Below are 24,813 nucleotides of genomic sequence, written 5' to 3'. Positions count from 1 at the left end.
CACTTTAAGCAGTTGAGGGTTAGGGGCCTTGCTTAAAGTTGTCAGATGCAGAGCTTAAACCAGCAACCTTCTGATTACCATTCCTTTACCTTAACCGCTGAGCTACCCCTACCCCTGCCCTATTCATTTTATTTTATTATTTATGCATTTTCTCCCAATTTAGTGTAGTAAATCTGTCTTCTGCTGCTGGTGGATTCCTGATTGCAGTCGAGGTGGGTATATTGCTGCTCACGCCTTCTCCGACCCACGCGCAGCCCTTAGCGGAACCCTTTTCCACCCATGCACTCTTCTAATCAGGGTCCTTACACAGCGTTCGAAGACCCCACCCACATAGTCTGGACATCCCGCCCTGGCAGAAACTTTTCTGCTGCAGGCACTGCCAATTATGCCCGCTAGATGGCGCCCAGCCGACCGGTGGCAACACAAGGATTTCAGAATCTCGGCTCTGGTGTGCTAGTGGAATATCCCGCTGCGCCACCTGGGTGCCCTCCCCACTTCCCTATTCTGAGATGAGAATAAAACCTTGGTGAGAACTGGACTTTCCAGCAAGACAAAGATCCCAATCACACTTCCAAATTAACCACAGATTGGTTAAGGAATCAGTCCTGGAATATCCTGGAGGGGATCTTCTCACTCTCCAGATTTAAATACCATAGAACATCAATGGTGGGGTCAGAGGTTTTCGTTTAAACTCAAAATAACATCGACTTATCAAAGTTGCATGCATGTATTAATAAATATACTTTCTTGTTGTGTATTTTTTATTTATTTCTACACACATCACCTATTAAGATGAGAGGGGTTAACTGTACATTATGAATGTACTGTATCTAAACTTTAATTGTACAGTTTACCTGTAACTCCAATAATATTCAACTATGCAATAATTATTTTTTATTATTTACATTATTAATCTAAGTGTTCGCCCGCCCTGGAACTCTGGCATTAGTTTGCCGCATTATTGCTGTAGTACTAAACACAAATCCTAGTAAAGGGAACAAGTTCATACCTCGACCTGGTTGATTAAATGCAGGAAGAATTCTTGTGCGTCCTGTTGTCTGTTGGAGGAGAATTCGGGGTGGCCCTTGCTAACCAGAGCCTTAAACATCCTGGGGGAAATCCCTCTGTGCTGCTGCTGTAGACAAAACAGCGTTAGTCTCTCTAATGTTCTGTCTTAGTCCTGGCCATTAATAATGACTCCACCACACAGGCACACACATACACTGATCAGCCATAACATTAAAACCACCTCCTTGTTTCTACACTCACTGTCCATTTTATCAGCTCCACTTACCATATAGAAGCACTTTGTAGTTCTACATTTACTGACTGAAGTCCATCTGTTTCTCTTCATGCTGTTCTTCAATGGTCAGGACCCCCACAGGACCACCACAGGGCAGGTATTATTTAGGTGGTGGATCATTCTGAGCACTGCAGTGACACTGACATGGTGGTGGTGTGTTAGTGTGTGTTGTGCTGGTATGAGTGGATCAGACACAGCAGCGCTGCTGGAGTTTTTAAACACCTCACTGTCACTGCTGGACTGAGAATAGTCCACCAACCAAAAATATCCAGCCAACCGCTCCCCGTGAGCAGCGTCCAGTGACCACTGATGAAGGTCTAGAAGATGACCGACTCCAACAGCAGCAATAGATGAGCGATCGTCTCTGACTTTACATCTACAAGGTGGACCAATTAGGTAGGAGTGTCTAATAGAGTGGACAGTGAGTGGACACGGTGTTTAAAAACTCCAGCAGCGCTGCTGTGTCTGATCCACTCATACCAGCACAACACACACTAACACACCTCCACCATGTCAGTGTCACTGCAGTGCTGAGAATGATCCACCACCTAAATAATACCTGCTCTGTGGGGGTCCTGACCATTAAAGAACAGCATTAAAAGCATGTAGAACTACAAAGTGCTTCTATATGGTAAGTGGAGCTGATAAAATGTTATGGCTGATCAGTGTATACTTTATGTAGGGCTGAACAATAGTACCATATTCACTTTACATTCCACAAGCTAACAGCAGTTGACATTTCTATTATTTATCATTAATTTAAGAACTGGTCTGGTTAGGAAACAACACAAAGGGTGCAATATGTAAAAGAAACACACAGATCCTGTTTTGTTTTACAGATCCTGAGATATATCAGGTGAGTGTCTCTGAGGGTATTAAATAAATGACTATAAACACATCAAGTGTTCACGTTCCAAAGACAAATACTGAGCTATAAATTAGCAATTATTACAGGACACAGATTTTTAAAACCTCATGCTCAAATTAAAATCAAGCCAGACAGACCAACCTTGTATTCTTCTTTCATCACCTGTTCAATGAGCTCAGATTTGATTGGTGGTTTGGAATACTGGCCTGAGAGAAGCCCATGGCCCAGTTTTGCCCTGAAAGGTTCAGACAAAACAAAGGCCCAATGAATCACATCAAAAAACTAAACAGACAAAACAAACAGAAAAATAGATGCTATTTTTAGACTGAACTGAATTGTTTTGTGGTTTTCTCCTCCATTTAATTGCTGTGAGTTTTGTGGTACATGGAGCTTATTAAAACTAACATTTGATGGTCATAATTTCCATTTACACTCTTTGCTGGCCGTACAAGACTGCAACATATTTTAAAGGAAATATATTAAATTCTTGTTGTTCTTCTTAACAACAGATTGATAACTACCAGAAATACAGGAGAATGACCTTGTGACCTAATCCTAACCCATAGGTGCAACTACAACAAGAGATATTGGGCCAGTTTGGGGGGGAAAGACCAGAGCTACTATCAGTAACACAGTAAAAACAGACAAAATTTATTCATGCGAATCATTCATTCACTTTTCTGTGAATGAATATAGAGATATAGAGAGAGAGACGGTTGGAGTCAACTTGTTCGTGACGTCACGTGTTTCGCGAATTTCGGTTCGTAATCCGAAATTTGTTCGTACGTTAAGTTAAAAAAAATAGTTCGTAACCCAAAATGTTCGTACGGTAAACCGTTCGTAGGTCAAGGGTCTACTGTATTTAGTAAATATGAACACATTATACTGGAACTGGATGGTCCTTTTCATTTTTGACTCATCTGACCCCAGAACACATTTCCACTGTCTTTAGGTCCATCTGAGATGAGCTTGGGCTCAGAGAACTCGGTGGTGTTTTTTGGTTTCAGGTTGCATTTCTGGTTCCCGAGCCCATGTGGCAAAATTTCGCACACATCTATTTTAGAGTAGCTAATTTACCTGCTGCGTGCCTTTGACAGGTGTTGGAAAATCAGGGTTCTCAAAGAAAACCCTCATGGTCACAGTGAGTACATGCAAAAATCCTCACAGACCAGTTCCCAGAGGCAGTGGTAGTTATTTTACCAGTATAGCATGATGTGAAATGGAATATATGATAAATATAAGCATGCACATGCATTTACATTCCTTACATCTGTGTGCTGAAGTCTTGGGTGGGATCAAGGGGTGAATAGTCAAATATTCTCTGTAGATTCCCAACATACCTAGAAATCAATCATTTAAAATGTGTCACACTGGAATAATAATGTGAAAACCTAAAATCACATGAGCAAATACAGTAGATACCAGATGTGGGTAGTAACACACTATATACTTGCAGTAAGAGGAAAGAAGCATTGTATCAAAAATCCTATGTTATTTTTGTTAATTAATAGACTTTAGTCCATTAAATATGCGATTAAAATTTGTATGTATTGATTTCTAAACATTAACACCTTTATGTTTAAACATCAAATGATATCAAAAGATTACAACTATTTAGTCTACTATATTATTTATTTAGTCACAATCTTCATTGTTGTATAATTTAGGCTTTAGCATTTATAGGGATCTATCTATCTATCTATCTATCTATCTATCTATCTATCTATCTATCTATCTATCTATCTATCTATCTTCCTGTCTGTCTATCTATCTATCTGTCTGTCTGTCTGTCTGTCTGTGTCTATCTATCTATCTACTTGATTGATCTATCTATCTATCTATCTATCTATCTATCTATCTATCTATCTATCTATCTATCTATCTATCTATATCTACATCTCTATCTCTGTCTGTCTTTCTGTCTGTCTGTCTATCCATCCATCTATCCATCTGTGTACTTTGTCTGTGTATCTGTCTATCTATCTATCTATCTACCTGATTGATCTATCATCTAATCTGTCTGTATGTATGTCTGTCTGTCTATCTACTTGATTCCTATCACTGATGACATCAAAATCACCAGACAACCAGGTCAAAATATCTCCAAAACAGCATGGTCTGAACCATGGCATAAACAGCTACAACAACTGGTACAACCAGACTGAGGGGCGACTGCGGCTCAAATTACAGGTCATGTTTTAATACTGGTGATGAGGGGAATGTGTCGCAACACACAGCGCATGGAACCCCTCTCAGCCAAGTCAGGCACCGTTTGTGTGACGAGCTACAGCTTTAGTAAATTAAACATGTATACCAATCACCATATCATATATTATTGTTTTAATGGTATTAATTAATTATTAATAAATACTTACGCCCTCTGGAATTCTGGGATACTGAAGAGCACTTGCATTGTGGTGCTGAGGTAGCAGCTGTTGCCCAGGTTCCTGACGCCCGTGTACCCCGAACCGTAAACCGCCTTCAGCTTGAGTCCGGACTCCTGAATCAGCTCCCACTCAGTGGCGCGGAGCTGCACATGGTTATCTGTGTGGTGCCCGTTTTCTGTCTAATGGAGAAAAGCACATCTGTATAGTAAAGTACTGTAGATCATAGGGAAGTTTATGTATGAATAAACAGTAACGCACCGTTTGCATCTTTAGCATATCTATTCCAAAATGCGCTAGGTGTTCTGCTATGTGAGGATCGAGCACGGCTTCTTCTTCATCGAAGGAATAAATGTCTATAAAAAAAGACATCAGCGTTATTAGGTTGAATTAACACCACAGCAATTATTACAACATGCCTGCGATTTAAGTACCGACCTGCTCCGTCTGGACTGATGGTGTCCAGTTTAACGGCGAGGGGGAAGTTGGTTTCCTTGTAGTGATCAAGGGCGTGTCCGTTCCCTCCGCTCCCGTCGAAAAACCATTTCCCACACAGGACCGATCCATCGGTCAGGTTCAGCCACAGGTTCTCTCGCATTTCACACTTGGAGCACTTCCAGCCACTAAACACACAAACACACACACCAAATATTGTTTGTTTGTTTATTAGGATTTTAACGTTGTGTTTTACACTTTGGTTACATTCATGACAGGAACGGTAGTTACTCATTACACAAGATTCATCGGGTCACAAGGTTATATCGAACACAGTCATGGACAATTTAGTGTCTCCAGTTCACCTCACTTACACGTCTTTGGACTGTGGGAGGAAACCGGAGCACCTGGAGGAAACCCACACGAACACGGGGAGAACCTGCAAACTCCACACAGAAAGGACCCGGACCGCCCCACCTGGGGATCGAACCCAGGACCTTCTTGCTGTGAGGCCACAGTGCTACCCACTTAGCCACCGTGTGGCCCTATACAAACAAAACACTGTACATTAAGTACTATGTAAAAAAAAAACGGAACAACAAGCTAGTTAGTCTACAAATCTGACTAATACTAGTACTAATACTAGTAATTATACTAGAATATACTATAATTATACTAGTATATATAATTATTTAAAGGTACTATGTTGTTGGGATCACGCAGTTGCTTAGAAAAGAACCAAAAACTAAAAAAATTAAAGAAAACCATCTGCTAAATTATTATTTACATTCTAACAGTCCTACAGTTATGATGGAATACAATTTGAGCAATTGAGGGTTAAGGGCCTTTGCTCAGGGGCCCAACAGTGACAACTCGCCGGTGGTGTGGCTTGAACCAGCAACCTTCTGATTACTAGTTCAGTATCTTAACCACTGAGCTACAATTGTCATTATTTAAAAATAAATGTTCATAAGTATGTGTCCTCTTGTTTAGAACTAAGCTAAGCCACCCTAGAAGTGATTACAGTTGGTAGTCTGTTGGAGTCTCGTTTCATTTTAATATCATAAAGCACATTTATACCATTCCTTTTTTATCTCCAGGTTAGGAGGGGCACTAGCCTAAAAATCAGGCAAACAAATATAACATAAAAACATAAAGAATAATAATTCTGCCTGACTATATAGATTTATGTACAGTGTATCACAAAAGTGAGTACACCCCTCACATTTCTGCAAATATTTTATTATATCTTTTCATGGGACAACACTATAGAAATAAAACTTGGATATAACTTAGAGTAGTCAGTGTACAGCTTGTGTAGCAGTGTAGATTTACTGTCTTCTGAAAATAACTCAACACACAGCCATTAATGTCTAAATAGCTGCAACATAAGTGAGTACACCCCACAGTGAACATGTCCAAATTGTGCCCAAAGTGTCAATATTTTTGTGTGACCACCATTATTATCCAGCACTGCCTTAACCCTCCTGGGCATGGAATTCACCAGAGCTGCACAGGTTGCTACTGGAATCCTCTTCCACTCCTCCATGATGACATCACGGAGCTGGTGGATGTTAGACACCTTGAACTCCTCCACCTTCCACTTGAGGATGCGCCACAGGTGCTCAATTGGGTTTAGTCCATCGCCTTTACCTTCAGCTTCCTCAGCAAGGCAGTTGTCATCTTGGAGGTTGTGTTTGGGGTCGTTATCCTGTTGGAAAACTGCCATGAGGCCCAGTTTTCGAAGGGAGGGGATCATGCTCTGTTTCAGAATGTCACAGTACATGTTGGAATTCATGTTTCCCTCAATGAACTGCAGCTCCCCAGTGCCAGCAACACTCATGCAGCCCAAGACCATGATGCTACCACCACCATGCTTGACTGTAGGCAAGATACAGTTGTCTTGGTACTTCTCACCAGGGTGCCGCCACACATGCTGGACACCATCTGAGCCAAACAAGTTTATCTTGGTCTCGTCAGACCACAGGGCATTCCAGTAATCCATGTTCTTGGACGGCTTGTCTTCAGCATACTGTTTGCGGGCTTTCTTGTGCGTCAGCTTCCTTCTGGGATGACGACCATGCAGACCGAGTTGATGCAGTGTGCGGCGTATGGTCTGAGCACTGACAGGCTGACCTCCCACGTCTTCAACCTCTGCAGCAATGCTGGCAGCACTCATGTGTCTATTTTTTAAAGCCAACCTCTGGATATGACGCCGAACACGTGGACTCAACTTCTTTGGTCGACCCTGGCGAAGCCTGTTCCGAGTGGAACCTGTCCTGGAAAACCGCTGTATGACCTTGGCCACCATGCTGTAGCTCAGTTTCAGGGTGTTAGCAATCTTCTTATAGCCCAGGCCATCTTTGTGCAGAGCAACAATTCTATTTCTCACATCCTCAGAGAGTTCTTTGCCATGAGGTGCCATGTTGAATATCCAGTGGCCAGTATGAGAGAAGTGTACCCAAAACACCAAATTTAACAGCCCTGCTCCCCATTTACACCTGGGACCTTGACACATGACACCAGGGAGGGACAACGACACATTTGGGCACAATTTGGACATGTTCACTGTGGGGTGTACTCACTTATGTTGCCAGCTATTTAGACATTAATGGCTGTGTGTTGAGTTATTTTCAGAAGACAGTAAATCTACACTGCTATACAAGCTGTACACTGACTACTCTAAGTTATATCCAAGTTTCATGTCTATAGTGTTGTCCCATGAAAAGATATAATGAAATATTTGCAGAAATGTGAGGGGTGTACTCACTTTTGTGATACACTGTATATCGAGAACCCTGAAGCAAGTGTGTGAAGTCTAGGTATCATATCAGCATATCAAGGGGTTTCTGAACACCCCCACACCATCGCCCGTGCTGCCAGCAGGTCCATCTGATACCGCACCCACATGGTACTAACCTGGGAGGAATCCGCACCCCGTTGTCTTGTTGTCTGAGACTTCTGGCGTGTTTGGACACTTGAAGCTCTTCTTCCCATGAATCCTGCTCTTGCTTCTTGTAGGCAGACGCAGCATTTAGTATAGCATCACACGCAATGGTCACCTGAATGGGACGGATATACGTAGAACACGTTTACACGCTCTGTACCGTCGTTCAGACATGTTTATAAAAGCCATGCGGGTCTGAACCCGGAGCAACCGAGACACAACAAACAGAAAATCATAAAGTTTATAAGGTAAGCATGTGATTTTAGAGAAGTAACATGCGATTAAACTAAATTCTGGGAACAGAAACACCCAAGCCAGTCCTGTTATACCTGATGTTAATGAAATACTTCAGCAATTTCTAATTTCAAGTCAACAAGCACTATCTGAAGAGCATTTAAGATTACTGAAGTCAAGGGTGTACTGTAGATTGTAAAAGGCAAATTCACCCCAGAAATAATGATAATAATAACAATATATATATATATATACAGGTCCTTCTCAAAAAATTAGCATATTGTGATAAAGTTCATTATTTTCCATAATGTAATGATAAAAATTAAACTTTCATATATTTTAGATTCATTGCACACCAACTGAAATATTTCAGGTCTTTTATTGTTTTAATACTGATGATTTTGGCATACAGCTCATGAAAACCCAAAATTCCTATCTCAAAAAATTAGCATATTTCATCCGACCAATAAAAGAAAAGTGTTTTTAATACAAAAAAAGTCAACCTTCAAATAATTATGTTCAGTTATGCACTCAATACTTGGTCGGGAATCCTTTTGCAGAAATGACTGCTTCAATGCGGCGTGGCATGGAGGCAATCAGCCTGTGGCACTGCTGAGGTGTTATGGAGGCCCAGGATGCTTCGATAGCGGCCTTAAGCTCATCCAGAGTGTTGGGTCTTGTGTCTCTCAACTTTCTCTTCACAATATCCCACAGATTCTCTATGGGGTTCAGGTCAGGAGAGTTGGCAGGCCAATTGAGCACAGTAATACCATGGTCAGTAAACCATTCACCAGTGGTTTTGGCACTGTGAGCAGGTGCCAGGTCGTGCTGAAAAATGAAATCTTCATCTCCATAAAGCTTTTCAGCAGATGGAAGCATGAAGTGCTCCAAAATCTCCTGATAGCTAGCTGCATTGACCCTGCCCTTGATAAAACACAGTGGACCAACACCAGCAGCTGACATGGCACCCCAGACCATCACTGACTGTGGGTACTTGACACTGGACTTCAGGCATTTTGGCATTTCCTTCTCCCCAGTCTTCCTCCAGACTCTGGCACCTTGATTTCCAAATGACATGCAAAATTTGCTTTCATCCGAAAACAGTACTTTGGACCACTGAGCAACAGTCCAGTGCTGCTGTTTCTGGTTCAAAAGTGGCTTGACCTGGGGAATGCGGCACCTGTAGCCCATTTCCTGCACACGCCTGTGCACGGTGGCTCTGGATGTTTCTACTCCAGACTCAGTCCACTGCTTCCGCAGGTCCCCCAAGGTCTGGAATCGGCCCTTCTCCACAATCTTCCTCAGGGTCCGGTCACCTCTTCTCGTTGTGCAGCGTTTTCTGCCACACTTTTTCCTTCCCACAGACTTCCCACTGAGGTGCCTTGATACAGCACTCTGGGAACAGCCTATTCGTTCAGAAATTTCTTTCTGTGTCTTACCCTCTTGCTTGAGGGTGTCAATGATGGCCTTCTGGACAGCAGTCAGGTCGGCAGTCTTACCCATGATTGCAGTTTTGAGTAATGAACCAGGCTGGGAGTTTTTAAAAGCCTCAGGAATCTTTTGCAGGTGTTTAGAGTTAATTTGTTGATTCAGATGATTAGGTTAATAGCTCGTTTAGAGAACCTTTTCATGATATGCTAATTTTTTGAGATAGGAATTTTGGGTTTTCATGAGCTGTATGCCAAAATCATCAGTATTAAAACAATAAAAGACCTGAAATATTTCAGTTGGTGTGCAATGAATCTAAAATATATGAAAGTTTAATTTTTATCATTACATTATGGAAAATAATGAACTTTATCACAATATGCTAATTTTTTGAGAAGGACCTGTATATATACAGTATATATACACTAATTAGCCATAACATTAAAACCACCTTCTTGTTTCTACACTTACTGTCCATTTTATCAGCTCCACTTACCATATAGAAGCACTTTGTAGTTCTACAATTACTGACTGTAGTCCATCTGTTTCTCTGCATGCTTTGTTAGCCCCCTTTCACCCTGTTATTCAATGGTCAGGACCCCCACAGGACCACCACAGAGCAGGTATTATTTGGGTGCTGGATCATTCTCAGCACTGCAGTGACACTGACATGGTGGTGGTGTGTTAGTGTGTGTTGTGCTGGTATGAGTGGATCAGACACAGCAGCGCTGCTGGAGTTTTTAAATACCGTGTCCACTCACTGTCCACTCTATTAGACACTCCTACCTAGTTGGTCCACCTGTTGCTGCTGTTTGAGTTTGTCATCTTCTAGACCTTCATCAGTGGTCACGGGCCGCTGTTATGTTTTTGGTTGGTGGACTATTCTTAGTCTGTGTCTGATCCACTCATACCAGCACAACACACACTAACACACCACCACCATGTCAGTGTCACTGCAGTGCTGAGAATGATCCACCACCTAAATAATACCTGCTCTGTGGTGGTCCTGTGGGGGTCCTGACCATTGAAGAACAGGGTGAAAGCAGGTTTAAAAAGCATGCAGAGAAACAGATGGACTACAGTCAGTAATTGTAGAACTACAAAGTGCTCCTATATGGTAAGTGGAGCTGATAAAATGGACAGTAAGTGTAGAAACAAGGAGGTGGTTTTAATGTTGTGGCTGATCAGTGTACACTAGCCCACTATCTGGGTAAACAGCCTAGTTATTAGAAGTGCACTCTCAATGCCGGTCCCAAGCCCAGAAGAAAGAAAAGAGGGTTGTGTCAGAAGGGCATCTGGCATAAAAACTGTGTGCTGAATCAAGTACGCGGGCCAGAAAGATCCACTGTGGTGACCGCTGAACACAGGAGCATGTGAAAGGAAAGGAGCATTTTTGGAGATGACATGCAAATAACTACAAGCAGCTTTAAGAGGAAACAGAATGTAGATTCTGCAGAATGCGTGATGCATGCAATAAAACATTCATCTGAAGCTGGTGATTCAAACACACGTCTAACTTCAGTGTATTAAATAAGAAGATTAATCAATGGTTCCAGTGCTGAGATGCTTATAATGTCTGATCTGTCCCCGCATTTGTATAATGTGAGAGTAAAAGGTGAGAGTTCATTAGAAAGAGCGCATGCATTTAAATCCCAAGAGCCGGAACAAATGGGAAACACCACTGACGCTGTCCAAGCATTAAATAAGCAAGAAGTTCTCAATATATTTTACAATTTACCGATTAAAACTAACCTGGTTTAATTTTCATTAGTTAGATTTTATGGCCGAGTTATTAAAGTAGCTTTTTATTGGCTGGCACACTAGAGAGAATTACTCAGCATTAGCACTATGGCTAAGCAGATGTTTAACATGGCGAAGTGTTTAGAAAACCAATCCTGTCCAAGAAAAACATCCTGGTCAGGATTGTGGTGGGTCTGATTCAATGGGGCGAAAGACAGGAAACACCCTGGACAGGTCACCAGTCCATCACAGGGCAGACATAAACACATTCACACTCAATTTAGGGCTTCAGTTGGCCTGACTGCAGGTCTTTAGACTTGTGGAAGGAAACCACATGGACACAGAGGGAGAACATGCAAACTCCACACAAAAAAAGACCCTGGCAGCCTAGCTGGGGAATCAAACTCAGGCCCTTGCTTGCTTTGAGGAGACAGCACTACACACTACCCCCAGTGAAACGTGGTGGTGGTAGTGTGATGTGTTGTTGTTATTAAGGATACAAACAATTCCACTTTCTATCAGATACTGGGCTGGTAATCAAAAGGTTGCCAGTGCACGCCCCACCTCAGCCAAGTTTCCACTCTTCACCCTCGATTGCTCAATTGTATTCAGTCATAATTGTAAGTTGCTTTGATAAAAAGCGTCCTCTAAATGCCTCAAATGCAAATGACGATATGCAAGAATCAGAACTCAGTAGTTACAGTGTGTATAATAAAGAGATTCGGGCTGAAGCAGGAGACAGTAGTGTTTAAATCAAACTCAGATCAGACATTACGCATGCACGTACACACGACACACGCGGCTTGCATACACACTTTCACTCTCACTGACCAGGGCTGGCAACTCCTCAATATTTGGTAAAGGGATTTCAAAGTGGTCGGGGAATATGACAAGCTTGGCTTCATCTTCATATTCATAATCATCGCCATTAAAATCCCGGTTTAGCTCTAAATCTTAAAACATGAAATGAGAGACACACAAACATCAATATAGCAAAAGTCCTGCCAATTGAAAATACATAAATAAATAAATAGCAAAACAATAAAATCTGGCAATAAAATGACAAAGAATTTCTGCATCTGCTCTTTTTCAGGGACTGAATGATTGGAACATACGTCTGTGCAAAATCTACTTGAACTTTAAGTTGTTTGATTTGTTTATTGTGAAGTTTATAAAAATATACTGATTAAAACATTCAAATTTGAAGCTGTACTGTCCACAGTCAAGCGAGCTTTATACCAGCATCTGCACAGAGACTGTCATACGTGAATAACCCCCAGCTTATAGCTTAGAAAGGTTGTATCAGATCACAATGAAACAATAACAGGAGCCTCTGGATGATTTAAAGCTCGTTTGACTGAGGACAGTCAAACGTCACCACTGTTCCAGCAGCAGCTAATTTATGTGAGCTGGGATTCCTGCCCCAGTCTAGTCACTGCCAGTTCCTCTATTGCAAGTTCTCCTGCCACTCGTACTACTCCAGCGCTGGCGGAGGAGAGCTGAGACTATCACACACACCCTCCGAGATCTCAGCAGTGATGGGCTTGCACATTACACTGCAGAGCCGGTCCAGCGCTTATAACCTTCTATGTCACCAAATTAATCATCAAGTTCCAGCAGATTTTTAGAAATCCAACTAATAAATGAATTCATAAATGTATTTATTTATTTATTAATGCATTTTCTCCCTTTTAGCGCATCCAATTTTTACCCAATTGCGTTACGCTTCCTCTCTACTGGTGCTGACCCCCGCCCTGATTGAAAAGAGCGAACTGACACACGCCCCCTCCGACACATGCGCAGTAGCCGACTGCATCTTTTTACCTGCACGAGGCGAGTTCATATGCGGATCAGCTTTGTGCTCAGATAGCCACACCCTGATCAGCATTATTCCTCAACTCTGTGCAGACGCCATCAATCAGCCAGCAGAGGTCGTAATTGCACCAGTTATGAGATCCCTCTCCGGGTCCCTACCCTGTATGAACAACAACCAAACGTTGTTCATGTGGCCGCCCAGCCCAGACGGATGGCAGAGCTGAGATTCGAAACGATGTATTCGGAAGCCCAGCTCTGATGTGCTAGCGTATTTTACCACTGCGCCACCTGAGCGGCCATAAATTTATTTTTTGACAAAGAAGTGTCCTGATAATTTAGCCACAGAAAAAGAACAGTTGCGGAAATTACTGAAATCTTAAGACGTCATTTACAAATGCAAAACAAACTTTCAACTTTATATGTTACAATAATTTCTCATTTTAGACAAATGACCATAAACTAATGGTCATCTCCTAGATTCTAATGTTGATGTTGGAGGTTGTTTGGAGATTGGGGTAACGTCTAATGTTTTAATGTATGGACACCCTACTAATTTTGTTAAGGTGATGTTTTACACTTTGGTTCATGACAGGAACGGTAGTTGCGATTCTGTATCTCCAGTCTTTGGACCCACACAGACACGGAAAGAACATGCAAATTCCCCACAGAAAGGACCCAAACCGCTAAACCTGGGAATCGAACCCAGGACCTTCTTGCTGTGAGGCAACAGTGCTACCCACCGAGTCACCGTGCCGCCCCCCCCCCCCCTAATTACTCAGTTCTGATGTAAACAGGTATATAAAATCAATCATACGCTTAAAATTTTTAGCAACAGTTTGGGAAAGGCCCTTTCCAGTTCCAGATTGATCGTGTCATCGTGTACACGGGTTCATGTAGCCATAACTTGACAAGTTTAGCGTGGAGGAAATCCAGTGGCTGTAAACAGAGCTCTACAGAACCCTGACCTTAACTTTATTAAACAACACGGTGGTCAACTGGCACGCTGAACGCAAGCCAGTGCTTCCAGTACCTGACCTCACATATGCTGTTCTAGTGGAATGGGCATGTCCTATTACAGATAAGAGTCCAAAATGCTGCCTGTTCTGTGGGGTCCAACTCAGACGTCCAGCCAGATCATGGTTAGGTGTCCAGATTCTTTAGGTCATATAGTGTTCAACACAAGAATTCAATAGAAATACGGTTTATTAGTTTAATACTATTTTAAAAAGCTTGTTGAGGTGCTCGGCTGTCGTCGCACACATTTGTTCACCATTCCAGACCGGAGATGTTTCTGTCAATCAGCTACCGAGAGAAGCTCATACACTGAGAATGGGAGATGACTAACCTGGAGAAAAAATATCTCCAGTGTTTAGGTTCAGTTTATGTTCTGTTGTCCCGTGACATGAGGCTGTTCTGGCTGATTAGATCACCATGCTGATAAAAAGATACGGCGTCAACGTGCCAATACAGAATCCTCAAGCAAGGTTATGACAGGTGACGTGGCTCATGTTATTTCATGAACAAAACTGTGATAGCAAAACAAGGTCAAAAAGTATGTGGATACCTGATTGTGAGCTAGTTGGACGTCCAAAAAAATATGGGCATTAACATGAATTTGTTCTCCCTGTCTCTGCTATTCTAGGAAGGCTTTAAAGGTTTTAAACTGTGGGAATTTGAAGAATTTGAATTGTGCCCATTCGAAGAGCATTCGCGAGAACAGGCTATGATGTTCCTATTCAAGGCGGCACAGTGGCTTGGTGGGTAGAACTGTCACCTCTCAGCAAGAAGGTCCTGGGTTCGATTCCCAGGTGGAGTATTCTAGGTCATGTTCTCCCCATTCCAAATACGTGCAAGTAAGGAGAATTGGAGACACAAAATCGTCCCTGACTGTGTTTGACATTAAAAATCTGAACTGATGAATCTTGTGTAAGCAGTAACTACCTGACCTGGTCTTGGTCTATGCAGGCCCTGATGTTCCTCCAGATCAAATGCATCCAACCATGTCTTTTTAGACCTCACTTCACACCCAGGGGGGAGGTCATTGCCCAAACTGTTCTCACAAATTCGGAAGCATACAGAGTATTTAATATAATTATTGATATACACCTGTTAGCAACGAGTGTACTCGAAAATAGCTTTTGCTCAAAAAATTTTAGTAATTTGTGGATTGTTTGAACCTCCATCAGGACGAGAACCACCTGCCCGCCGTTCTACGTCACCCCTCCGACAACATGAGCGTGTTATCCTGAGGGTTGACAGGTCAGAGCAGCTGATGGGAGCAGCGACGAGCCCCACAGTCGACTGTAAACCAACCCTGAGCAGCAGATCTGTCCAGAGCGAGCATGTGGCGCTTTAGATTTAGCACAGTTACTAACCGCACATACAAATAAATGAGCTAAATTTAGCCCTGACAGGGGAGGACTGAGGGGGAAGAGAAAATGGCACTTATTTTAAAAATGTTTAAATACTCCATCCATGTACTTTAGCGACTGAATTCAGAGCACAGTAGATCAATGGTACGGCAGAATGGTACGGCTACCGTGTTCTGGCGGTCTTACCTAAAAATACTTTTCCGTTCCGTCGTCTTGGCGCGGCTCCCCCAGCAGCACCTGTGGCTTTCTGTGGAAGACGACAAAATAATTTACGATACAGAAGAGAAGCACAGAAAAACAAAACGGTACAAATCAGCTGTGGTACAATACATGTCAGTTCTAAAAATAATGATAGAACAGGATGTGACATCCAAATAATAATTATTACGTCCTTTAAGGCTGGGCGGTATGACCAAAAATTTGTATCACTGTATTTTTTAAAATTCTGACAGTTTCATGGTATATCACGGTATGTTTTTTTTGTATGACTGGGACTTTGTATATGTCTGTGGCTGATTTTACTGTCATAAGTACATAGAATATGAAAGGTTGTAATTTCAGCATGTATATATATAATAAAGGTTTTGAGGACTATAGGCTTTGCTCGGCCCCACAAAATGACACAATATATGATGGAATCAGTGTAAAAAAGGTTCAATATATACGATGTTTATTGTTTATTTAATATTTAAGTATTGTACAATTACCCTTAGCTCTCATTTTAACCAATAAAACGATGTTTGCAAACTCCACTGTACAATTTGACCACAGGTCTGTTGTAGAAAAGTGGACGACTTTAAATCTCTCCGCCTCCAGTTCACTTATAACAACTGACCTGAAGTATTTTCGCCCCCTATAACAAACCTGGAATCCAGTGTTTTAATTATTGCTCTGAAAGCTTCTTTCTCGACTGTCTATAGAGGAATATTATATGATTTGCTGCCTACTGAAGCTACAGCTGTTGTATTAACTATGCTATGGTATGACGGTATATGAAAAATCCATACGGTATGAGGAATCAAAGACGCTCTACCTTCTTTCTTTCATACTGCTGTAACAAGTTAATTTCCCCATGGGAATCAATAAAATCTTTTCTTATCTTAAAACACTTTTTGTTAATTCAACAAAAACAGTACAAAATATTATAAAAATGTGTTTTACATGATCGACTTTATTGGTTTTGCGGTAAAATTGATGCCTGCAAGACATTTAAAAATGTAGATGATAATGGAAAACATCCTAAATGCAATTAGACACGAATATATATGACTATATACTGTATTATAAAACTGTATGTTTTTTGTATGTGTGTGGTCTTTATGAGCCATGATAGATCAAAGCTTGCATCAGCAAGTAATCCAAGAACATTAACAATTAGAACAATAAATATCCTCTACAGTGCATAACATCATCAAAGGATTCACAGACTTTGGAATACACTTTTGTGCATAAGTCAAGGCCGAAAACCATCACTAAACGCCTGTGACCTTTCATCTCTCAAACGGCTCTATATGTGCTCAGGAATACATCGACACATTCAAATAAACATAATGCATCTAATTTTTTATGTATTTTCTCCCTTTTTCTCCCAATTTTTAGCGAGTCCAATTTTCACCCAATTGCGTTATGCTTTTCTCTACTGGTGCTGACCTCCGCCCCGACTGAGGAGAGCAAACTGACACACGCCCCCTCCGACACGTGAGCAGTACCCGACTGCATCTTTTCACCTGCATGAGGCGAGTTCATATGCGGATCAGCTTTGTGCACAGAGAGATATATTCGAAATCCCAGCTCTGGTGTGCTAGCATGTTTTACCGCTGCATCACATGAGCGGCAACATGAATGCATCTATGAATGCAAATTAAGACTGTACTAGGCACAGGGGAAGCCCTACATCAGCTAAACCCAAACCTAAACCTGACTGGGAACTAGTGGGGCTTGAACCAGCGACCTTCTGATCACTAGTCCATTACCTCAACCACTCGGTTTTCTTAAACCTCATTTAGTGTCCTATGGTCAGGAATACTGAAGGACCAGCAAAATGCTGACATGTCCACAGATCAAGTGATCCCGGGAGAAAAGAGCAAACGCAGGATCTGCAGGAATGTAACCAGCTGTTTCTGAAGATCCTGACATGAAAATAGCAGCAATAACTGACGCCCACGCTGCTAACATGAGCTCCAGTTATAAAGGAAAAAACAGCCACAGGGAATTATTACCATTAAAACAAATCAAGGTTTTCATTCTACATTTTGGAGAACTGGATAAAATCACAATATGATCTGAATATTATAATAAATGGCAATAAAATACCAACATTCACACTTTAATAAACAAACAAACTCCATTGTTAGACACTAACCGCTTCATTATGTTCAATAACAGTAAATAAAACATGGCCAGAGCACCAATCTATTGTAGGACAGCACTTACACATCCACTTACACATCCTGGAGGAAATTACAGCAGTGAATATTTTGGGGATCTGAGAGGAAACCGGGTTATCGGGAAGAAAACCTGTGCATGACTGATAAAATGGAACCAATAGTTGACAAGGATCAAACCCAGGATCCATGTTGTTGTGTAGCCAAGACAGTGCCAGAGGATTCCCAAACAGACGTGAGGAGAACATGCTAAACCCAAACAGACGGTGTCCAGAGATGAGCTGCCGAAGGGCTCTAGCGCTGTTTGGAAATAACACGCCACCATGAATAGAACCTCAATTTTCAATTGTTTGTGGACAGTGGTGGCCTGGTGGGTAGAGCTTTGGAGTATCAACTGAAAGGTTGAGAGTTCGAATCCCAGCTCTGAAATGCAGCCACTGTTGGGCCCTTGAGCAAGGCCCTTAAACCTTTCAGCTCCAGGGGTGCCGTACAATAGCTGACCCTGGCGAAAGAAGGATTTTGTTGTACTGTATGCCTGTATATGATTATATGACATATAAAGGCGCTCTAGTAACATATAATGCCTAATTTAAAGAAATACTGCCATCATTACTAGGGGAATTGAATGTATTGATATACTATACTGGCAAAAAATATTATTACGTTTAGTGTTTCAGCCACTTCCTTTGCTAATAGGTGTATAAAAGGACACACTCTTTAATATTCAGTATGCCATTTGGGACACAGCCTTTGGTTTAAAATGAGGCTGTTTAAAAGAAACTCTAGTGATTGTAACTGTAAAGACCATGGAAAACATCTGACCCATGTCCTGGTGTTCATCAAACCATTTCATAATTTTATCAACACTTAGGGGGGCATTATCATCCGCAACTATGGGAACATGATCTAAAATCTATTTTTGTCTATTTATTTATGCAATTTTTCCATTTTTCTCCCGATTTAGCGTAGTCAGTTTGTGCTCCGCTGCTGCGGGATCCCTGATTGCAGTCGAGGAGGGTATATTGCTGCTCACATGTCCTTCTAGAAGACCCCTTGTTTTCGCCCATACATTCTGCACAGGCGCCTCTATTTCTTAATCAGGGTCCTTACACAGCGTTTGAAGACACCACCCACATAGTCCGATCATCCCGCCCTAGCCGACACGGCCAATTAGTGTCTGCTGCAGGCACTGCCAATTATGCCCGCTAGATGGCGAGTTTCGAACCGAGGAGTTCAGAATCTCCCGCTGTGCCACCTGGGCGCCTTAAAATGTATTTATTTTAATTATTTGAATTTTAATACCATGTTTAACATGTATGTGTCATTTTATGGCAAGATAGGTATTATGTTTCTGTCTAGCATCTAACATCATCTAAAAAGATGAAGTTTGCACCATAGGGTGCACTAAAATCCTATGTACAAAATACTGTGAGTGAGGACTGGGGCTCTTCGAAACATGGATTCATAGAAAAACACAACTTGAAAAACCATCAAAATCCCAAGACTGCCATGAGATAAACGTTCCTTACAGATGTATGTAAACTGTTGACTTAAAATGTAACTTGCTAGGCACTCAGGTGACGCAGTGGTAAATTATGCTAGCCCACTATCGCTGGGATCCAGGGTTCCAATGTCTACATACAGACATATACGGCTAGGTCTGGGGGAAATAGGGGGAAGTATGTGATTGGCATCCTGTCCAAGGTGTGTGACTGCATTACATCCAGTGATATCTGGGAAGCCAGACCCACCACAACCCTGACCAGGATAAACCAAAGGTTAAACATGAAAATGGCAGGATGGCAGGATCTTGTCGACCAAACTAAGTGACACTAGCCAATCTTGAGCACGTGTGAGTTTATGCTGAGAGAACAGGAGGACAGTTAGTACCCATCAAGCCCAGTGATGGCTGACTTCAGGTGTTTGGGAGGAGGAACGTGTCGACCCTCACCTGGTTGGTAGCTGTCATGTGACAGGAGAAAAACAGCTGGTGGGTGGGAACCGGATGCGACCACATTGGGGAAAACTGAAACGTCAATGTTTTATAAACACAAATAGGGTGATTCTGTCACCTCTGGACTTCTGTCCCCCATCAGTCTTATTTAGACAGGAGAACAGTGTGAGAACAGACGTCCTGCTGTTCTCTGTGTTATTGTCACCCTGAGATGCTCAGGAGGTACAGCGCTGAGATTCAATCCAGGGATCAGGGGTTCGAATCTCAGCGGTGCTATCAGCACAGCCAGGCGTCTACACATACATGATTGGCTGTGCCTGACGGAGGATGACCAAAGACCTGAAGTGGATTGATGCCCTGTCCAGGGTGTTTCTGTCTTGCACATAGTGTTTCTCAATAAAACTAGAGAAGATCAAACGATCAAAAAGACAAACCAGAGAAGAAAAGGAAAAAAATACACTGAGTAAAAGTATGTGGACACCCCTCGTAATTACTGAGTTTAGTGTTTCAGCCACACAGATTTTTAAGAGTTGTATAGCAACAATTATAAAGCAAGTTCAATAAAGACTTTTTTTGTTGTTAAGAAACTCCAGGGGCATTTACACAGACCTGGCAACCCAATAAAACCCCTCCTGGTTCAGAGCTTAAACCCACAAATGCTCTTTCAACTGAATGGGAACAAATTCCATGCGACACACTCCACAGTGGAGGCTGGTATAACTGCCAGAGGAAGGGCTGCACAATAATGATGTCACACATGCTCATGGTCATGTCCACATACTTTTGACCATATGGTGTAAGAGCGGTCATCTTCTTTACCTCTTTGACGTGACGCTTCAAGTGCATGTACACACTCTGTCCAGTTTTGCGGTAATGCCGTTCCACATGTTCTCTTCCAAAACCCAGAAATGTGTTCATACACACATACAGTCCGCCTTCCGATTCCTGCCAAAGTGAAAACAGTGTGCTGTTATTACATTTATAAACTGTTTAAGGCTTGCTGTGGCCTGTTAAAACTTTACATGACCAGGTAAGGTTTTATTCAAAATACAGATATACACTGACAAAGCATAACATTATGAGCACTGACAGGCGAAGTAAATAACACTGTTTAATTCTTCATCACGTCACTGTTAGTGGGGGGGATATATTAGGCAGTAAGTGAACATTTTATCCTCAAAGTTGATGTTAGAAGCAGGAAAAATGGGCGAGCGTGAGGATCTGAGAGGGCTAGACGACTGGGTCAGAGCATCTCCAAAAATTGTGGGGTGTGTCCCAGTCTGCAGTGGTCAGTATCTATCAAAAGTGGTCCAAGGAAGGAACAGTGGTAAACCGGCGACAGGGTCATGGGCGGCCAAGGCTCATTGCTGCACGTGTGGTCCGATCCAACAGACGAGCTACTGTAGCTCAAACTGCTGAAGAAGTTCATCCTGGTCCTGATAGAAAGGTGTCAGAATACACAGAGCAAGGTGGTTATAATGTTATGTCTGATCGGTGTTTTTCACACTTCAAATTTGGGATGACAACAATTGACTGAGTAACTAATTGTTCAGTTATGCTCATCAGTTTAGCTGAAGTTCTTAGTTACCAAGGGTGGCTCAACTGGTTATTAGGTATAAGGGGGCAATTACTTTATCACATGGGATATGTAGGGTATGAATAATTCTTTATCTTAAATAAATAGGATGATCATTCAAATGCTCAAATAAATTATAATTTTAGATTAAAATTAGTTAAAAACCTGAACATTTAAATGCACCAAATTAGCAAAATAAAAGAAATCAAATCTATATTTTCTCAACACTGTATTTATATTATTTAAATCATAAACAACTAAAGTATTACACATTAAAATTGCAAATGTTAAAGCTGTTCTGTGTCACTTTTTTCGGTTATCAGTTAACAGAATATTTGCATCCCAAACATTTATAAAAACAAACAATTTTATGCTGTTTTTGTGAGTGACTTTAACATCCATTTTTGTTCTTAGTGGTAAAAACAGAGTTAAAATAGACACAGAATTGTACATAAAATATTTTCTGTAATTGTGTTGGTCATAAAGTTTCGTATTGCCCCTGTTTTTCATCCAAACTCTCTATCAGCACAGAGATCTGAGAACCAGCTGGTACTGGTCTGGGTCTATCAAGGAGATGAAGTTGTGTCTACACCAGGTCTAGATTACATTGGAGTTGAATTATATAAACTTAAATATTTAGCTTATTACTGACTTACACGTTAGAATCATGCAAACAAATCGAATTATTGGTTTATCATTAAACTTTTTAATTTTCCTGGACAACTAGCTTATCTCTCCAATCATTTATTTTATAGTGGGGACTGGTTCATGTTAGTTTTACAGTATTTGCTTATACTGAGTAGTCTAGGACTGTGGTGCTGTGGTGCAGTGGGTAGCACTGTCACCTCACAGAAAGAAAGGCATGGGTTTGATTCTCCGGCCGCGTGGCCAAGGACCTTTCTGTGTGGAGTTTGCATGTGCGAGCATGGATTTCCTCCGGGTGCTCCGGTTTCCTCCCACAAGTGTGAAGACCTGCAGTCAGAGCTACTGGAAATTGCCAGCAGTAATATGTTAATTGGAGCTACTAGAAGTGTGAGTGTGTATGTGTGTGTCTGTGCTCTAATGGACTGCCGACCTGTCTGGGGTGTTTCCTGCCTTTCGCCAATCAGACCCACCATGACCCAGACCAGGATAAAGCCGTGGTAAAACAACGGCTGAATAAATGAATGAACAAACAACCAAACGAATAAATAGCCTAATTGTGTTGGATAAGTGTTTGAAATCATCACGCTATGATATCTTTATTTGCAGTAAAGGTTTGGAGTTAGTTTGTCATCTGTGTGTCATTTAAGTTCAACTCGAACAGTGAAAAAAGAGAAAGGAAAGAAAATCTGCTCTATTTTCTCCACTGTGGTTCAGTTACGAGGTTTGTTCTTTATTAGGAGTGTAATTCAAATTAAAGTGCAATAATAATAACGACACCTCAGTTCCACGTACCGCTCAAAGCCCACACAAACAAAAGTGGCCTCGTTTTGCGCAACAGCAGCCCAGGGACCCCAGGTCTCGGAAAAAGCTCTCAGCAGCTCGGGGTGACACATGAGCTTTAACAGCAAGGGGGTAAAAATAGTCCGTCATGAACTCCAAACAGCTGAGTCACCTTTAAAACGGCCAGCGCTAGCGACATATCCACAGCAATAACGCAGCGTGGACCTGAAAGTGTAAGGAATCTGGACTCACACGGGTTTTGGGACCGAGTCCAAACGTTTAGGAGATCACTGAGGATTTCTGAGGAAGACCTCCCAGCTTTTGGCACTTCCAGAATTCAGCGCTTTTACTCAAACACAATAATGATTCATTCTCACAGGCTAAACACGCACAGAATTCTACTTCCAACACAAAACTCAACATTATAAAACTAATTCCATCAACAAGGGATAATCCAGGTTCGAATCTCAGTGGTGCTGTCAACCAGCCGGGCGTCTACACAGACACATCTGCGGTGCCCTGTTCAGTGTGCCCTGTGTTTATGTGCAGTACTACTGTGTATTGTTGTTTATTATTGTTTATTACAGGAACGTCTATTCTATAATTTAGGATTTAAGGGAAAATATACGTGTATTTATAACAAAAAATACCATTTAAGACAAAAGAGAGGTTAGGTAAGGGGGGGTTAGGGGGTCTGGCACAGATTAATTCTATTTACATTATTTCTTATGGTAAAAAATAGGTTTAACTAATGAACATTTTGACTTAAGAACAGCCCTTCAGAACCAATTACATTCGTAAGTCAAGGGTCTACTGTACATATTAAATACCAAACTTGTTGCCATCATTCTAATGTACATTCAAAAAAGGAAATAAAATTTCAGTTTTAAGCTCCAATAAAATTGTTTACTGTTGTAAAAACTTGTTTTCATTATTTATGTTTTACATATTTTAGTAATTAGGCAACATGGGGCTGTAGGTAATGTGGGGGGACGCAAAGCACTAAAATCCTGAGGGTTAAACCTCACCAGTGGTCACTATCTGTGAGGCGTGTAGCATGTTGTCCCAGCATACACCTTTCATACCAGTAGGTGAAAGTAAGAGGCATCCTAATAGATAAATATTTTGTATGTTTAATTTCTTGGAACTAGTTTTAGGTGTCTAATTTAAAAGTGTATTATTAGAAGACCACTAGGGCGCTCGGTGGCACAGTGGTAGTGTACCCTAGCCCACTGTTGCTGAGATCCGGTGATCAGGGGTTTTAATCTCGGGGGTGCAATCGACCGGTTGGGTGCCTGCATGGGCATGATCAATCAGTGTCCGAGTGCATGTCTCAAGCCCGAAAAAAGCAGGGGTGCATGTCATTTGACTTCACCATTAAAAGGGTATTACGTTGGCTTTAAAATACGCCTTTCTAATAACAGGGTAAAGATTAAGCTCTTCAAAAAAATAATCTGGATCTGGAAGTACTTACATTTAAGTACATTATAGTGCAATCGTGACACTAGTAGCCAAAATCTGTATGATTATCGTATATTATTGTATTTCATTATTAAAAAGACACTTGTTCCAAACCATTTAACAATATTTACCTTAAATATAACATGATAGTGCATCATAAATGTTACAATAATTGTTTTCACTTGTATGTAGGACTCTATTCTGTCACACAAATGTATAAACAGTATTAAAATAAATACACTGGAGACGAAAGGTCTCCACTAGAAGACACCACTAGCTTCTGTATTTCAATACCAATGCAAAACCTCAAAGCTTTCCAACAACTACTTGAAGAGCAAAGAATATTTAGGAATCCTGACTATCTTGGACTTTCCTTTACAGTCACCTGACCTGAACCCCAATAAGTATTTACGGGCAGACACAAGATGCTTTGTGGAATATTGTGAAATCACCTGGGTTCATGTGGATCATCAGATTTTGGTGAATC

At 41.5% G+C, this 24,813-nt stretch overlaps 2 protein-coding genes across 3 annotated transcripts in view; both read right to left on the bottom strand.

Moving 5' to 3' along the window:
* The window catches only part of LOC134316703 (zinc finger protein ZFP2-like), a 445,247-nt gene that overhangs the window by 400,370 nt on the left and 20,064 nt on the right, over positions 1-24,813 (bottom strand). The window lies entirely within an intron of this gene.
* Positions 1-24,813, bottom strand: part of usp13 (ubiquitin specific peptidase 13) — a 51,581-nt gene that overhangs the window by 25,904 nt on the left and 864 nt on the right. Inside the window, exons 2-11 of one of the 2 annotated variants that reach the window (XM_062997265.1) lie at positions 20,684-20,809; positions 15,713-15,773; positions 12,171-12,292; positions 7,910-8,052; positions 4,994-5,178; positions 4,817-4,911; positions 4,547-4,737; positions 3,440-3,511; positions 2,313-2,406; positions 1,010-1,135 (exon numbers count right to left, since the gene is read on the bottom strand). In XM_062997265.1, coding sequence (XP_062853335.1) covers positions 1,010-1,135; positions 2,313-2,406; positions 3,440-3,511; positions 4,547-4,737; positions 4,817-4,911; positions 4,994-5,178; positions 7,910-8,052; positions 12,171-12,292; positions 15,713-15,773; positions 20,684-20,809 — 1,215 coding nt within the window. The remainder of the gene's footprint in view (positions 1-1,009; positions 1,136-2,312; positions 2,407-3,439; positions 3,512-4,546; positions 4,738-4,816; positions 4,912-4,993; positions 5,179-7,909; positions 8,053-12,170; positions 12,293-15,712; positions 15,774-20,683; positions 20,810-24,813) is intronic. The other variant, XM_062997267.1, reaches the window with a different exon arrangement.

The sequence above is a fragment of the Trichomycterus rosablanca genome, chromosome 6, assembly GCF_030014385.1.
Source record: "Trichomycterus rosablanca isolate fTriRos1 chromosome 6, fTriRos1.hap1, whole genome shotgun sequence".
Lineage (NCBI taxonomy): Eukaryota > Metazoa > Chordata > Actinopteri > Siluriformes > Trichomycteridae > Trichomycterus > Trichomycterus rosablanca.
This window is presented reverse-complemented; position numbering and strand designations above follow the sequence as displayed.